At 39.4% G+C, this 16414-nt stretch overlaps 1 protein-coding gene across 1 annotated transcript; it reads left to right on the forward strand.

Moving 5' to 3' along the window:
* The first annotated feature begins 239 nt into the window (after positions 1 to 239).
* On the forward strand, positions 240 to 14719 carry LOC309535388 (uncharacterized protein C1orf141 homolog). Its single transcript, XM_082228424.1, has 8 exons — positions 240 to 349; positions 2465 to 2634; positions 4791 to 4894; positions 5843 to 5952; positions 7218 to 7317; positions 7996 to 8101; positions 11823 to 12009; positions 13590 to 14719. Exons 1-8 carry the CDS (start codon positions 269 to 271, stop codon positions 14649 to 14651), a joined length of 1920 nt encoding a protein of 639 aa, XP_082084550.1. The 5' UTR covers positions 240 to 268; the 3' UTR covers positions 14652 to 14719.
* Positions 14720 to 16414: the final 1695 nt, after the last annotated feature.

The following is a 16414-nucleotide window of genomic DNA, read 5'->3' on the forward strand; positions in this document are numbered from 1 at the left end:
TCTATGCAACTGGGAGCAAAAAGGAAAACATGTAACATAAGCAGATATTTATTTATTTAAAAGCTTAAACGCTTCCTGTTCTGGTCCCTATTTTCCCCATCTCTGAATGACATTTTTACGTTGTTACAAAGGTTGCGCACCACTCCCAGTCTCTGCCAAGCAATAGCAGCAGATTCATTCTTGCTACTTTTCCTCTTTCTTTCTTTCTTTCTTTCTTTCTTTCTTTCTTTAGAAAAAAGAACTTTGCCCTAGGGAATGAAGAATAAACATGGTCCAGAGAGTACTGGTAAAACTCGATGTTATGAAGCAATATGAGAAGAAAAGACTTAGCAAATATGAGCTAATTGAGGTACGTATAATATAAGCCATGGGAACAGTTATGACTCCGTTTTGAAATATATCAAAATTCATAGTTGGGCAATACCCTTTCTTAGGGTCAACCAAACCATTGTAGAATAGGGAACAAGCTTTCGAGTTCTCTTGAACTCCAGGCTAGATGTTATGTACTGTAATAGGGAACAGGCAGAGAGAATTAAAACGAAAACAAAACAAATAGAACAACAACAAAAATGGCTTCATGTTGGTATGCATTTAGATAAAGTCCCAAAATGGATATTGCAAACTTGACTAAATAACTCTCAGCTAGATGCTGCAGGTCACAGGCTACATGCAAGATTCTGTGGCAAATGTTTGACCCCTACTTTTGGAAACACCAAAGCTAGCAGTTATGCAGACCTGCCTATAACCTCAAGCAAAACACAGTGCCTTTGTTAGGCAAAGAGCAGAAGCAATGAAAAACATGGCAGTATTTATATTAGCAAAGCTGGATATTAATTTTAGATGGTGTTGTAGATTAAAAATAAATAAATTGAAGCCAAATTGGTTAGGATTACCTAGTGGTTGGAAGACATGCAATCTTCAAAAAGTGTATATTTGAAAGATGTTTCTTGTGGTATAACTGTCAGTTGCAACCAAACCCTAGTGAATCCAGGGATCCAGTAGGGTTTTATCCTCTTATCAGGGATTTTAAGCATTGAGATTCAGATCCACTTGGAATTTTCTGTATAACAGGGGTGATACAAGACCGAGCGTATATCCTCATAAAAACGACATCATAGCAAGACATGAGAGACAGCTTCTACCTCTATCAGGCCACAGGGGCAGACTCGCTCTGCAAACAGTTTACCCACATAACTGCCCTGCAATAAGGCAGATGGCAGCACATTGAATCTAGCAAGGGTGAACGAACGTCTATATTTAGATATTTGTAATTTTGACAGATATATTGCTGGGGTAAAACCTCTCCCATTGTCTTTGATTTCTGGGTGTTTATTCATCTCACTCACATGACACTGAAATTCTACATCCCAGACTCGTTGGCGAATTGTTGCTCTGGCTTTCTCGTAACCTGCGGTTATCAGTGCTTGTGGTGAAAACCCCAAGTCTTTTAGCTTTTTGTATAATGTAGTTTTCAATTTTGATTGATAGGGATACCCTAGTGAATGGATTATTCATTAGGTTTCCAAGACCAAGTCCCCAGTATGCAGGTTCTACATGGGAAAAGTCGTAAGGGCAACTCTTGTATGTGGTCACTGGGAACACCATGTGTATTTGTACATCTGTATGCCTTTATGCACATACAGTGTTCCTGTCACAAAAAGAGGGTATGGAGTATAGTGATGTGGAGCAGAATATTTCCCAGCGCTTTCTTTTTCCATTGAAAAAATTCTGATTCCTAGGTTTACTGGAAACAACAGATGGATAACAATTGCAAATAAAATATTAGGCAACCTTAGCCCCTCCAAAGTTTTTAGCTTTGTTCGCTACATACAAGTAAAGTAAACAACCTAAATTAAGCTACTCTTGAGGGCATCAGAAAAATTTCCAGTGCAGACTGAAAATTTCCCAAGGCAAATTTCCCTGGTTTTCCAATTCAACATTTTCCAGAAGACCCACATCATAACATCATGCAAGGAGGGCTTACACTTGTACATATCTATATTCTTCTGCAGTAGGAGTTGTGCCCAAGTTTACATAATAAAAAACAAACAGGTTAAAAATAACATTAATATAAAGTAATAAAATTTGAAGCAGCATTCATACAAACTCCAAATTCAGATAAAATACAAAGAGCAAAGAATAACATTTAAGCGCTAAAGGAAAATAATAACATTGTGGCAATGGAACATTAAGGCCCCGGCAAACCAATCTGGCAGTACATTCCACAACCGGGGTTTCAATTTCACTTATACCCCCCACCACCACACACCTCATTTGGTGGGAGTCCTTGAAGAAGGGGCTACCTGCTAACTACCCGCTCACCCTGTATAAAAGTAAACAAACAGATCTTAAAATGCCATTGCTCTCAAACAAACCATTCTATAAAGCTGCCCTGGAACTTTCTGCCCTTAGTGAAAAGCATGAAACACTATACCAGTGAATGCTGTATCTTTTTTATTAACAGTGCCGAAAGCTAGGGAGAGTACAGGTAAACCCGTGTGTGAGAACTCCCCTGACATTTGACTTGAATCTGAATTATGAATTGTCTCGATCTGTAAAATCAAGTATTTCTGTAACTCCGTCCACTCAGCATGTTATTCAAGATGATCAGAGCACAGTTCAGCAGTCACAAAGGTGAGACACCCACCCACACCTTAAGTTCATACCGGTGTTTATTTTTGGTAGTTAAGTCCATCTTCTTGAACTATCTTCATACTATAGTTTCCCCACTTGACTCCACAGAGTGCTTTGTATTGCTCCCTGAACCCTGAGGACTGGTCTGATACACTAGTAAGGTGAACAAATAAGGTGGTTCTCTATGATTTAGTGTAGTTTCTCATCGTTAAAAAAAAAAAGGTCCTTATTTAGAAAGAGGTATGTATTCATATTCCTTGCTCAATTTAGAATACTTTGTGGACATAATCATTATGAATAAATGTATGTATACAATTTGCAGCAGGTACAGGATAGGTTTTATGTTTAAATTTGTGTCTAATAAAAGAATGGATAAAAATCAAATCTATTTGGATGTGAGTCTTGGAAGAGCTGCTCCCTCCCTTGCAGGCCTTTTCCCACCTGGCCTGGGATGGCAGGACACTGACTGACTCCAGCTACAAAAGCTGAGGTTGCGGAACAGAATCTTGGGCTGGGGTATTGTTTGTTGGGGGTGGGAGTTGTTGCTGTTAATTATTCGCATCTTTATTTTGTATCACATTTTTATATGTGGAAATGGTTCCACATTTGGTTGTGTACTTTTTGATGTTTTCTTTATGACTACTTTTGTTACATTTGTAGTTCTTTAATTCCTAGAAAGTTGTAAGGCACCTTGAGCGTGGTTATAAGTTCGGAAAGGAGGCATACAAATAAAATGATTGATTTGAGTGATGATTACTACGGGAGTAAGACGCTGCCAGCATGTGACGCCTGTGCTCAGAGACCTGCACTAGTTGCCAATCTGATACCAGATCAAGTTCAAGACAATACGATTAGTATATAAACCCCTTAACAACTTGGGACCAGTTTACCAGTGGTTTCACCTTATCCCATATATTTACACTGGGCCGCTTCAGTCTGTGGAACTGGGACTGTTACAGGTGCTACATAATACTTGCTCTGCATTTGTAAGAAACCAGTCATTTTGTGTGGTAGCACCTACACTTTAGAATTCCCTGCCTATTAACATCAGGCAGATGCCTCCACTGTACTCTTTTCGGTGCCTTTTAAAAACATTTTTGTATAGACAAGCCTACTCAGATATGTAGAATATTTTACATGTATTTTAATTTTTTGTTTAGCTTATAGCTTATTTTAATTATTATTTGAATGCTTTAAATTGCTGTTTTTACTAATCATTTTATTGCTTCAGTCTTTTTATAAACCGTTCGGAGGGTTTGGTTGGGGGTTTTATAACGATCAATTTTTTTTTACAATAAATAGGATGAATTTATTTATCAGTGTTTTGGTGCAGAGGGAGACTTGTCATGTTGTGTCCAATCCTTCGCTCATTTTTGTCTTCCAATGCAAGGACCTTGGCCAACAACAATAAGTTAGCTAACAAGTGGAGGACTCAGCCCAGCTCCCCCATATGCTGCAAGCACAATGAAAGCTTACTAGCGTGGCAGGTCTGTTGAGTTTGTACAGAACAAACAAACATTCCTGTGGAACAAATGCCTTCCACCTTTCTGCTGAGGGATACACTAACCCTTATCTTGCAGGAACATATTCATTGTGTATGTATGTAATATGCATGCTTGCATGCATTTCCAAAAGCAAGAAGATGTGTGCCTAAGCTTTGGGCCTAAACTACTTCACAGGGAGCTGGGGGAAAATAAAAGGGGGAGAACCAGGTTTGGTGCTTTGAGTTTGTTGGAGGAAGAATGGGACATAAATTTAGTGATTTTTCGTGAACCCAGGGTGACCCTGTCCAATGACCTCACGTCTCCAACTTCAAGGATTGCATGGCTGCCCCCACCCACAACGTTTTTTGGTTACACTTGGGTTGTTTTGTTCATTGCTTTATGATTTTGTTGAAATCTGTCCTGAAATTTATTTTAAAACAATTTAAATTTTTAAAAAAGAACTTTATGTTGAAAGAACGGACTATAACATTTAAGAAATAAACTAGTGTGTAAATAAAAGTAATCCCGTGAAAACCAATATGTCAATTAAAATAATCTCTGACATTCTTAATGCTGACATTCTTTTCTGCTGCCTTTCACAAGTGATTTAACCGTATCCAGCCATATAATGTTTCCCGTAGTTTACAGCTGTTGTTATTGTATTACTGCTAGGCCCCGATCTCAGTCAACACAAAGGAAGGACCACTCTGGAAAACCTGTTGTGAGGCTATTTAGTGCTCCAAGCCAGCTGAAACATAAACCAACTAATCAGAGAGGTATGTTTGCTGTTTTTATTTAAAGCAGGGAATTGGTTTGGAACATTCCACCCCCTCCCCTCCCCATTTTTAGAAATACTTCTGCAACTAGGGTTCCCCCAAGCTTGATGGTACCTTCCTCTTCTGTGTTGCTGGCACCATTTTGACTCCAGAAGGATCCACACTAGGAGAATGTGGTCAATATTAGTATGCCGTATAATATAGGATATGGGATTACCTTAAATCTGATGATCCATTTGACCATTCCAGATGTATTTTAAAGCAAGCAGAGATGTGTACTTGATGCTTGCAATGCAGTCATCAAATTCTGCCCACTGAAGACAAACTCTGAACTATCCCAGTGGACTTCAGTGCTGTGCAATTTGATTTTTTAATAGAATATATATATTTTAATTTGCAGTAAAATAGCATTGGTTACTTCCAACAAAACCTGTATGGTGTTACATGCATACCGTATATCAACTGCATATAAAAATAAAAGTTGAGTGGGGACACTAAAGTAACTGAAACATTGAACACATTGTCAAGGGTTTAACTATCTGTGACATAACCTCTCCATAAGGAAGTATGAGTAGTTGGAGGTCTTACATTAACATCACTTCTATTTACATGGTGATCACACATTATTGAAAGGATCATGTCCAGTTTGACCTCTAATAACCCTTCCATGTTGCATTAGGTGCCCAGAAAGAGCCAAAAATCCCAAACATTTTCTAGCCATCCTGTCAGAAATTGTCCTTTGGAGGCCTAACAATGGGAGCCAATCTCTAAACAGGCAGCAGTAAACAGCATGGCAGTGAGTTCCTTTTTTCGTATGAGGGGAGAGAATCTAGATCTGTGTCTAACAACAGAAGAGCCAGAGCTGGGTTTGAGTTCGGTGGGTGACCAATAACATTAGAGACAACATCAAAAATGTGATTTATTCACATTTTTATGTTTTTTTTTCAGTGAACATGGAGGCTCTAGATGGAGGTTTCACGCTCCTGAAACTAAAACAAAGGCTTAAATCTGCTCATTCCGCCACAGAAGTGCAGAAAAGACCTGGGAGAATGTCAGAGGTGAGCCATGTTGCCAACTGTTTTCTTGCTGTTTCTATAAAACAATTTATTGAACGATCTAGCACACTTGTCTGGTATATGGGTCAACTGGTTCTTATTTGCTGAAAAATTAATTGGTGGTGGTGGTTAGTTAGACATTGTTATTTTTGGTCAAAACATATGTTTGCATGATGTATTAAAGAGGAAGCCAATTAGATTGTATGGCAACCCTGTACCACTGATGGAGGAAATTTGCATGGCTTTGACAGCGTTAAGCAGCCTAGGTTGTTTTAACAATGATGCACAGTGTTGCGTAATACACCAGTTCTGTGTTACTGCCAAATGTTCCCATAATAGTCTGCAGAAGAAAGGAATGTTCTCCTTGGGGAGGATAGTGTCGATAATTCTGGTTGCCTGCTAATCCCAACAATTTTTAAAAAAGATTCTTTTAGATAAAAATCATTAAATGTTAAACTAAACAACACTGTCCCTCTTATGTGGGATGCAATTTAGAATGGCAGATTATATAAATGGGACAAATAAGCCTCAAGGGGGGAAATCAGAATAGTGAAAGAAATAGCAAAGGCTTTCTTGAATATTTATTTAACAAATATAAGTATCATTATAATACTTGCATAAGTATAATACTTGCATAAGTAGTATTTTTTGTAATTACAAATTATATTTAGAGCCACACACTATTTTTCCTATGAAATCATCCTTAGCAATACAATCCTGTTTATAGGATCCTCTGTTTTAGGATCAAAGAGGATCTAAAAACCTGCATGTTTTAAAATATATTAATGTGTTCAATACGTTGTTCCCCTTCCTTCACATTTTATCCTCTCAACATCCCTGTGAGGGAAGTTATGCTGAGAGGCAATGACTGGCCCAAAGTCACCAAGTAACCCTCATGGCTGAGTCGGAATTCGAATCTTGGTCTCCCAATTCCTAGTTTAACACTCTATCCACTACACTTTAGTTCCGAGACACCACTCAAAATATAGCCTTATGTTGACTACAGAGGCATTTTGAATACAGAAGAAATGTGACTAGTTCTTGTGTAAATTGATATGGGACAATCTTGCATGTGACATGATAAACCTAACTCAAAGTATTAAAAGAACATTTGCAATTTGAGTCAATTATATCAAAGACATGTTGTCTTCATACGGCTCTATGTCATTTAATTGTAGCCCAAAGTGATATTGCTTGCATAGGATAATTGCTGTAAGTCCGTATAACTGCTTTGACATATGCACAAAAAAATGTTTCCCAACAACCAGGATGAAAGGAAATCTTTGAGTGGCATGGATGATTATCACAGGAGTGTATTTAGCGGAACCAGTCGTGAGGATGGAAGGACAACTGCTGCTGTGGGAAAAGGTTGGAGAAAAATAAATAATAAAAATGACTAGCAAAAACCATAGTAGCCATTACATAGCACTTTGGCCTCACAAATGCCTCAGTAATTTGGAAGAACCATCTCAGTGGGAAACAGACCATCACTGAAAAAGTCATAGTCCAATTGTTGAGTTTTGCCCCCAAAGGCTGGGAAAGCTAGCGATGGTTTTTGAACCAGCAGCATTTGCCTAAACTGGGAGAGTAGACAAAGATTTGTTTCTGCATATATTATTCGATACATCTCGTGCACTTCTTAAAACAAATTTCCTAACCTTTTGAGTACAAAATAAAATATTTGTTAGAATGTATTGACCTAGTTATATTTTGATTTATACGTAATTATGATGAAAATAAACCAGATGCTTATAATTTAATTAAAAAACCATAGTTTAGAACAGATATGGAGGTTCTCTTTGTGGCTAGCTTATAAGCAGCTTATAAATGACAGAGGCTCCATGCTGAGCTTTAGTATCTGAATCAGCTCTCAGACCAACAACGGAACCACAATGGTGCTATCCTGTACCCTCATATTCTTTATTTAATCCAACTTCAAGTTATTATTTAATATAAGCTACTATGAGTGTTTTCTGTGAAAAGCCACTTTTATCTTGTCTATGCCATTGTATTTGTGAGATGTAATAAATTTCATTGTTATTTCAGGTGTTTATGATGAAGCCAAACATGGAGTTGATCAGGAACTGAAGAGAAAGGGTAAAGTCAAATCCTGTACAAATGTCCATTCTTTACAAGATAACCTGAACAAAAGGTAACTATTCATAATCAGGAATAATAGTGCACATGGCTGTTGAGAAGATGTTGGAGGCATAAAATGGCTACAAAGGAGGATGTGGTGCTTGTATCAGCTATCAAATTTTGGTTCCCTTAACCAAAGTGATGTATATATAAATGCACATATAAAGGTCCATTTTGGGGGATACTCCACCCCCGCAAATTAGTACAGCTTCAAGGCTTCAGCCAATCTTAATCTAGCCTGACTACTGCATGTTTTACCAATGCACAAGTCCTACTTGTGTTCAGCTACACAGGGGATTGATTCCTAAGAGGAGTTGTCTTAGGCCTGTAGCCACTGGAGAGAAGGAGACTAGAATGCAGAGTGGCATACTTTATTTTTTATTTTTTAAATTTTTGTAAATATAGTAAGGAGTCAGTATTTTCCTATGCCCTTTTACAATGTGGCTTTTTTGAGGGGTTGTTACTTTTATTTTGATTATATTTTGATTTTATTCAGTGAACCGCCCTGAGACCTCCGGCTATAGGATGGTTAATAATAATAATAATAATAATAATAATAATAATAATAATAATAATAATAATAATTGCCCAGTAAAAGAATAAAGCTGCTCCCAATATCCAGTGTTCTGTCCCAATAGGAAAAAACCACAAGGATTCTTATGGACTTGCGTCCAAATATCTCTCATCAATCATAGTTCTGATTTCACTCATTGGCTAAAAACACTGAAAGGCAGGAGCAACCAGACTAGCTCACAGAAATTGCTTAGAAAGATGCTTGCATATTTTGCTTTATAATGTTCCTTCTAGTAGGGCTAGAGGCTTACTTTTTATAAATGAAAGCTCATATAATTTATTATATAATAAAAATGCAAGGGTGTCATAATGCTGTAGTGTGCTTGGCCACAGACAGATGGCACTGTGGACCACTGGACCATTGCAAAAGCATTGGAAGGCAAAGAGGAGGGAGACAGAGGCAGGGAGACAGGAGGCCAGTGCAGGTGGGTGGGTGAGCAGTGATTTATTGATACTGATATATTTTTTTACTTGTGCCTTCCTTGGGATTCTCCAGATTCTGCCCATACCTCCCCCTTTTGTGCTTGGGTGGTGCAATTTTGGCTAAAATTAGTGTGGGCACTATCCTCAAAATTTCAGAAATAGAATAGAAGGTTATATAAAATAGCGGGGAGAGGACCTTCATTTGTAGGAGTTTTATATTGCTCTCCTCCCTATCCCACTCCTGATGTCCTGCCATAAGAAATAAGGGATATGTGTGTGTGTGTTTTGTGTGTGTGTGTGTGTGTGTGTGTGTGTGTGTGTGTGTAGAGCTAGTGGTTTTGTTTGTTACTAGTGGGACACATAAAATGCAAAGTCAATAAATTCCTATAAAAACAATTGAATAAAAATCAGTAGATACTATTTTGATACAGTATCATTATTTCAAAATATATTTAGATAATATTTTCCAACTATTCATTTAACACAACAACCATTACAGTGGTACCTCGGGTTAAGTACTTAATTCGTTCTGGAGGTCCATTCTTAACCTGAAACTGTTCTTAACTTGAAGCACCACTTTAGCTAATGGCGCCTCTCGCTGCCGCTGCACGATTTCTGTTCTCATCCTGAAGCAAAGTTCTTAACCCGAGGTAATATTTCTGGGTTAGCGGAGTCTGAAACCTGAAGCATATGTAACCTGAAGTGTATGTAACCCGAGGTACCACTGTACATCATATGATTGTATTTTATCCTGTACCTTACGGTTCTAATATGTAACAAATATAGAACACTTTTCTATCAATACTTTGTTCTTTTTATGCCTTCTTGGACTCTAATAATATTTGTGAGTCTTTACATATCTTTGTTTTATAGTCCACGGTCCATGGAAATCTCAGTCCCCCTACAGAATAAATTTCCTTCAATTATATGTCGAAAGCTAAGCTAAGAAGTCTTTTTCCTCCCTTTTGATTCCAAGAAAATAATACTCTGTCAGAAAATAAATAAAACTTATGACAAAATATAACAGATATACTTACAAAAGAGCACTTTGGCAATCTCACTTTTATTTCCTACTAACATATATGAAATTGTTCAAAGCCTATCAAAGTGCCACAGCTTGAGTATGAAAAATGCTCCTGTTTGCCCAAGAATGTGGAATCCATGGGGCATATGAAACTCCAATATACTTGCCCCTCCCTTTTATGAGGCTTACAGGACACATTTTTTTGGATCTGTTTGACATCAGGATCAAGAATACCTTTACTATATTATTTTATGTTGCTTTTGATGTCTGTTGGACTATACCAGGGGTCTGCAACCTTTAAGACAAAAAGAGCCACTTGGACCCGTTTCCGAAGGGGAAAAAACTGGGAGCCGCAAAACCATCGCGACATTTAAAGCATGCGCGCCGCTGCCCTCTGATCTGACAGCGGGCGGGAAGGTGACATCGGGACGGTGCATGACTAACGCACGCACCGCCCCCATGCTACGTCACAGCCAGTACAGCGCCCGCCACAGTGGGGAGTGTCGGGGCGCACAGTGCGCCTCCTCCCCTCGCTAGTATCCGCCCCGGAGCCGTGGCAAAGGTGTAAAAGAGCCACATGCGGCTCCAGAGCTGCGGGTTGCTGACCCCTGGACTATACTGAAGGACTGCAAGGTCAGGTTTGGGGTTTTGTAGCTAAAATAAAAAGGCAAGTAAAATTGGGAACATGCCAAAAACTTTTACAATTATTCATAGCGTGGATAGCAGGTATGTAGGGAGCAGCTTTCTTCTTCTCCAGACTCACCCAGTAAAGTTGAACTGGCCATCTGATTAGACAGAGCAGCTGTCTTTGGCAGCTATATCCCTGCAGAGGATGTGTGAATGTGCTATAAAATCGAGAGCACTTGAATAGATGGAATTAATATAGTATTTCTGAAAACCGGTACTATTGCTTTGGTCTGTGTGCTTTCTCCCTCAGACCCTGAGTTGCGTTCACGACCATTTTTCTGATGCAAACAAGAAAACAAGGCAACTGCTTTATGTTCATTGTTTCTTGGATGCACCAGAACCTATGGAAAAATGAGAATATATTTAATGAAATGTGGGAGAGCTGTAGATGTAGGAGATTCCCTAGTTAAATTACAGCTCAGCCATAGCGGCTGAACTGCTATGCAATAGGAGGACAATGACAGTGACCTAGGGTTGTTGTAAGAATGACTGAGATTAACATGTGCAAGGTGCTTGACACGTTGAAAAAGCATGTTGTTGTTAATAGTAGTATTACTACTGGCTTTGAAGCATACCAGGTGAATAATTGATCTGGTGCTCTTGCAAAAGGCATTATCTAAACACATACATTCATACATACAGACATTTATATACCACTGTATCATAAAAAATATATTACAGTGGTTTACAGCAATATAAAAACATAAAACCAAACAATAAAATCATAAAAAGTTTTTTTAAAGAACAAGCTAAAAGATAAAAGGAAAGAAAAACAAACATCAGTAAACCATTGTGGGAATGTATTCTTAATTGCCTGCATAGGCCTGACAGAATAGAAAAGTTTTTAGCAGATTTTTAAAATTGGGCACAGAAGGCACTCACTGAATCTCAACTGGCAGTGTTCCACAGGACTGGGCTTTACTTTTGAAGAACGTAATATCAGGGTTGGAACTAGCAATATCCAGTAATATTGCTTATTTAATTGTTTGGTGACCACTTATTACTATCACTATTTTTTTAAATGCAGAGACGCTCTTTGGAAATACGATTTCACCAATGAGGAAAAAAATAATAAGACTTTTATCCACTTTGAGGATGCAGTACTGAAAAAGAAGAAGGTTTCTGTACCTCTGTGCATTGAGGATGAAATAGAAAAACCAAATGCCAAAGTGATCAGAGCTGGCAGTTCAAGGCCAAAATGTGACAGCTTACCGGTAATATCATCTCCCCACCACTACCACTAGCACCTGTTTAATGGGTTTTTTAAAAATTCTATAGGTTAAGAAAGTAGTTACCTTAAGAATTTCCCATTCTTATCTCAGTGTTAAGATACCCACTGGAAAAACAGGTTACATGGTTTGAAAGAATTCTCATTGCTAATTACAGAATGTAAGAGAATTCTTTATGAAGAACTGGTTGACAAAAATGGAAATCCCCGTGGCTTAATATATCAGTTAAATCAGTAGCTGTTTTAGGCAAGAGGCTGCTAAAATACATCATAAACCAATAGACTTCACAGTGCAACTATCCCTGTTATTCTTATTTGAAGGACCAAAGGAAGACATTTTTTGTTGTATATTTTAAAACTCTTTTTTTTTAATGGGGAAGTGTATTCAACCAACTACTGCTAAGCATGGACAATTGAAATTAATGAACTAAGTCATGTTTCTAACCTCAATAGGCCTATTCTGAGTAGGACACAGAAAGTCCCATTTCCCATTGGACAGCAGCTAATCAGCATTCTGTTCAACTAATGCTGATGGTAATATACAATTTTTTTACATTCTTGCCATGTTATATGTTATCTTGACCATATTCACATGACCTTTAGCAACTGGCTTAACTGACATCTAAGCCCACAGATGTAATCTTTTTATGGGACCTGAGTGAAATGTGTCACAAAATACGGGGAAATGCATTTCTGCATGATTTACTGCTGAATTAAACCCTCATTGCAATCAGAAGACTTTGTTTACAAAGTACTATCCCCCCCCCCCACAAATGACTTCATCTGTTTTCAAAGCATATAGATTGGATTTTACTAATACTACAAATACAGAAATGGGGCCAGCGTCAGACAGTGCCTGAGAATGCTGAGCTTGTATATGGGAAATCTCGTTTCAGTCAAATTGCTACTTAGCTATAAAGCTGTGTGTATTTTGGGGCAAGTCATTATCTTACAGCCTTGCCCATCTCATGGGGTCGTTGTGAAGCAGAAATGCTAGTCTGAGCTCTTTGAAGAATGGGTCATGCACATAGGAAACTGCTTTAGTATGGCTCAGTATGTTCGATCACTGGTCCATCTAATCCAGTATTGTTTACACTGACTGGCAGCAGCTCTCCAGAGTTTCAGACAGGGGTCCTTCCTATCCCTACCTGGATATGTTCATGTCATGAGTCACTTAGTGCCTTTGGGTTCAGATCTGGGATGTCAGACTGGAGGAATGGGGAGGGGGGATTGAGACAGTAGAGCAAAGCCTTTCTGAAGAAAGCTCTTCCCTGGCAGACAACAATACTGGAACAGGAGTTCTAGCTGCTTCCTACCTGTGCTGTTGGTGGCTGGAGAGACCTCAGAGCTATGACTTGAGGTGGCTGAACTGGATTTAGTGGGCACAGGTCTAATAAGCACTCCCAGGGTCAGACAATGCCTCTGATGATGAGAACAGACACACGTGCCCTAGCAGTGTGCGTGCCTACAAGCTAGACATTCTCACCAAGCTAATAAAGCTTGTCAAGTGGTGTGAAAGTTTTGTTGGTGTGAAAGGTTTTAACATTTCTCTCCTCCTTTCTCTAGAAGTCAAGTGAATCATTTCCCGTCTATTGCCACAATGAAGGGTATGTAAAGAAGCATGCATTGAATACATGTCTTTCTATGTATGGGGATGGAGCATTTTATGGTGTGAATAGGAGTGGTGAAATATGCATGCAGCTAAACCCGGTCCTACGAAATAACTATAATGAATCCACTGCAATCACCAGAAGTAAACAAAATTCTCCCCCCAATGAAACTACAAAGAGGAAGAAAAAGCCAGCCCTGTCTGGGAAACCAAAACGCATCGCTGTTCAGATTTTATCTGTGAAGAAAACACCATGTGATAATATCTTCACAAGTTCTCAGAAAGAGATTGTTCAGAAGATGAGTGGAAGTGTCACAAAAACTTTCAGCAGACATACGGTCCCTGAAAGGAGTATTTCAACAAACATACCTCAGCGTCAGAAAGAAGGCCTTATGGTATGTGGAGAGAATCCAACACTGGCCATATACCGTACTATTTCATCTAGAAGCCTGATTTCAGGAATAAAATCCCAACTTCCAGATTTTTTTGAGAAGGAGTTAGCTTCCCCCGAAGAACCCCGTAAGAAGGATAGAGTGCTTTTTGTGGACTACATCCCCATCTCAAAGCCAATTCCAGTTCCAAGATCTGGAAATAAACTCGCTAACCACCACAACTCCGTCCCTTCAGCTCGCAGTTCATGCTCATCTCATAGTTGTGCTAAAATCTTATCAGTGGAAAGCAGCAAGTCTGAAGTGAAGCACCAGGATAATTCATACCAGAAACCTTTTCTGGATGAAAACAGGGCAAGCAACATGGAAGTCTCAGCCCAGTCCCCAACCCAAGAAGACAGTGAGAGGTTAATTGGGCCAACATCATCACTATCACCAAGGAGCTTTCAGGAAGAAGTAAATAGTAGCCTTGAGCCCCAGAAATCAGAATTGACCGCATGTTCAGAAGAGCAAAGCGCTGGGTCTGCACACGCTCCAGTTATAAGCATACCAACAGCAGAATTCGATGTCTCCGAATCTCATAGGGATCCGAGCATGCAGAACCTGTTACCTGTGGGTAATGAAAAGTAGCTTCAACCTCTGAAATGACTGTTGTGTGAAGTGCATAATAAATGTGTACAATAATCACTTCCCCCAAATCTGTTGCCACAATGTAGTCCAAAGGGATTGCAACCAGTGAGGGAGGTATCTTTGTCAATACGTACGTTTTTATTATTATTATTATTATTATTATTATTATTATTATTATTATTATTATGAATGATATAGTAGCTTGGCAGTAGAATATCAGATGCACTGAAGCAGCAAATGCCATCTGCTGTTTCGCCAGAGTCTCACAAAATGTGATGTTGCATTGGCATTCCAGTACTCATTTCCACTCCGAGAGGGGACAGTGAAGGCTGTTAAATGGGTTAACCAAAGCTGCCTGGTGAATTCCTAGGCGCATGCTCCATATTACGCCAGTATTGAAAGAGTGTCGCTGGCTACTAGGTGGCATCCAAACTCAGTTCAAGGTCCTGGCCTTTAAAGCTCTAAATGAGGGGTGGGAAACCTCAGCCCAAAGGCCAAATGCAGACCCCCAGCCCTCTATTATCTCAGTGTTGGGACCCTGCCCAGGTCATGCACCTCCCAAATGACACACCCTTGATGTTTTTTCATGGCTGGAATGTGTCCTTGGGTGATGTTCTGGACTTGCCAGGATAAAGGTGTGTGTTTGTATGTGTACATAGAGAGACTGCAAACTTCTAAGTGGATCGAATAAGCCTGCATTGTTGCACCCACTGCTCTACCTGCCCCATTTTTGCCTCTGGCCTGCGGTTGGATGAGTTGGCCCCAGGGAGGAATGCAGAAATCAGTACCTGTCCTGTAGCTTCCTGAAGGAAGAATATAATTTTTTACAACCCAAATGTTCTGGTGTGTGTGTTTGTCCTGTTTTTCACAGAGTTCATCTAGTCCAACCCCCTGCAATGCTGGAATATGCAAGTGGCCTGTATGGGGATTGAACCCACAACCTTGGCCTTATCAGCACCACAGTCTAAGCAACTGAGCTGGGCCCAAGGGAGTCTGTTCTACTGTTGAAGTTCTTTTTGTTGCACTATTCAGCATGAGAGTGTTCTTCCAGATAGCACTAACATGTTATTTTGGGGGAAGTATAGCAGAACAACTCGCAAAGTGGAACGTGTGAATGGTTCAGTACAAATCCAACATTAATGTTTTATCATTGCATCAATGACATGTTGCAACCCCCACCAATCTGGAGCAGTCCCTGAGCTCCAAAAAGATAAAGATAAAGTAATTCTAGTGAGTGCATATGGGAATAATTACCACTATGCAGTCATGGAAATTGGTAAAGTAATAGCTATACCTCTTCAATTCGGCATTTAATGCTAACCACATAATATGAACCACCTATGTACTTAAGGAAACGCCTGTGGCTCTTTATATGTAAAATGAAACAACTTTTTGAACTCTTTTATATTAACTGCTGCTAAGCTAGTCTTCCATGTACCTTATAGTTGCATCCTTTATAACGTAATCATATTGGGGGTGGGCGGGTGGAGGTATGGGCATAGCCAGGATTTTGGTGGGGGGCAAACTTCATGTTTGGGGGCTCCCAGGACCGAGTTATCTGCGCCACAATTGGTCTTTTATTTTGGTATTTTTATTTATTTGATGGGGGGGCTGCCCCCTCATGCAGAGCGGCTAGGTAGGTGAAGCGCAGGAAGGAGCTCTATGAATCTACATAGTACGTTTGCGCAAAGGGCCTCTTCTGACACCCCCGACGGACGTGGCCAGCAAGCGTGTTGGCGGCGCTGCACGTGATCCCTTCTCAA

Source organism: Podarcis vaucheri, assembly GCF_965113315.1.
Source record: "Podarcis vaucheri genome assembly, chromosome: 6".
In the NCBI taxonomy this organism is placed as follows: Eukaryota; Metazoa; Chordata; class Lepidosauria; order Squamata; family Lacertidae; genus Podarcis; species Podarcis vaucheri.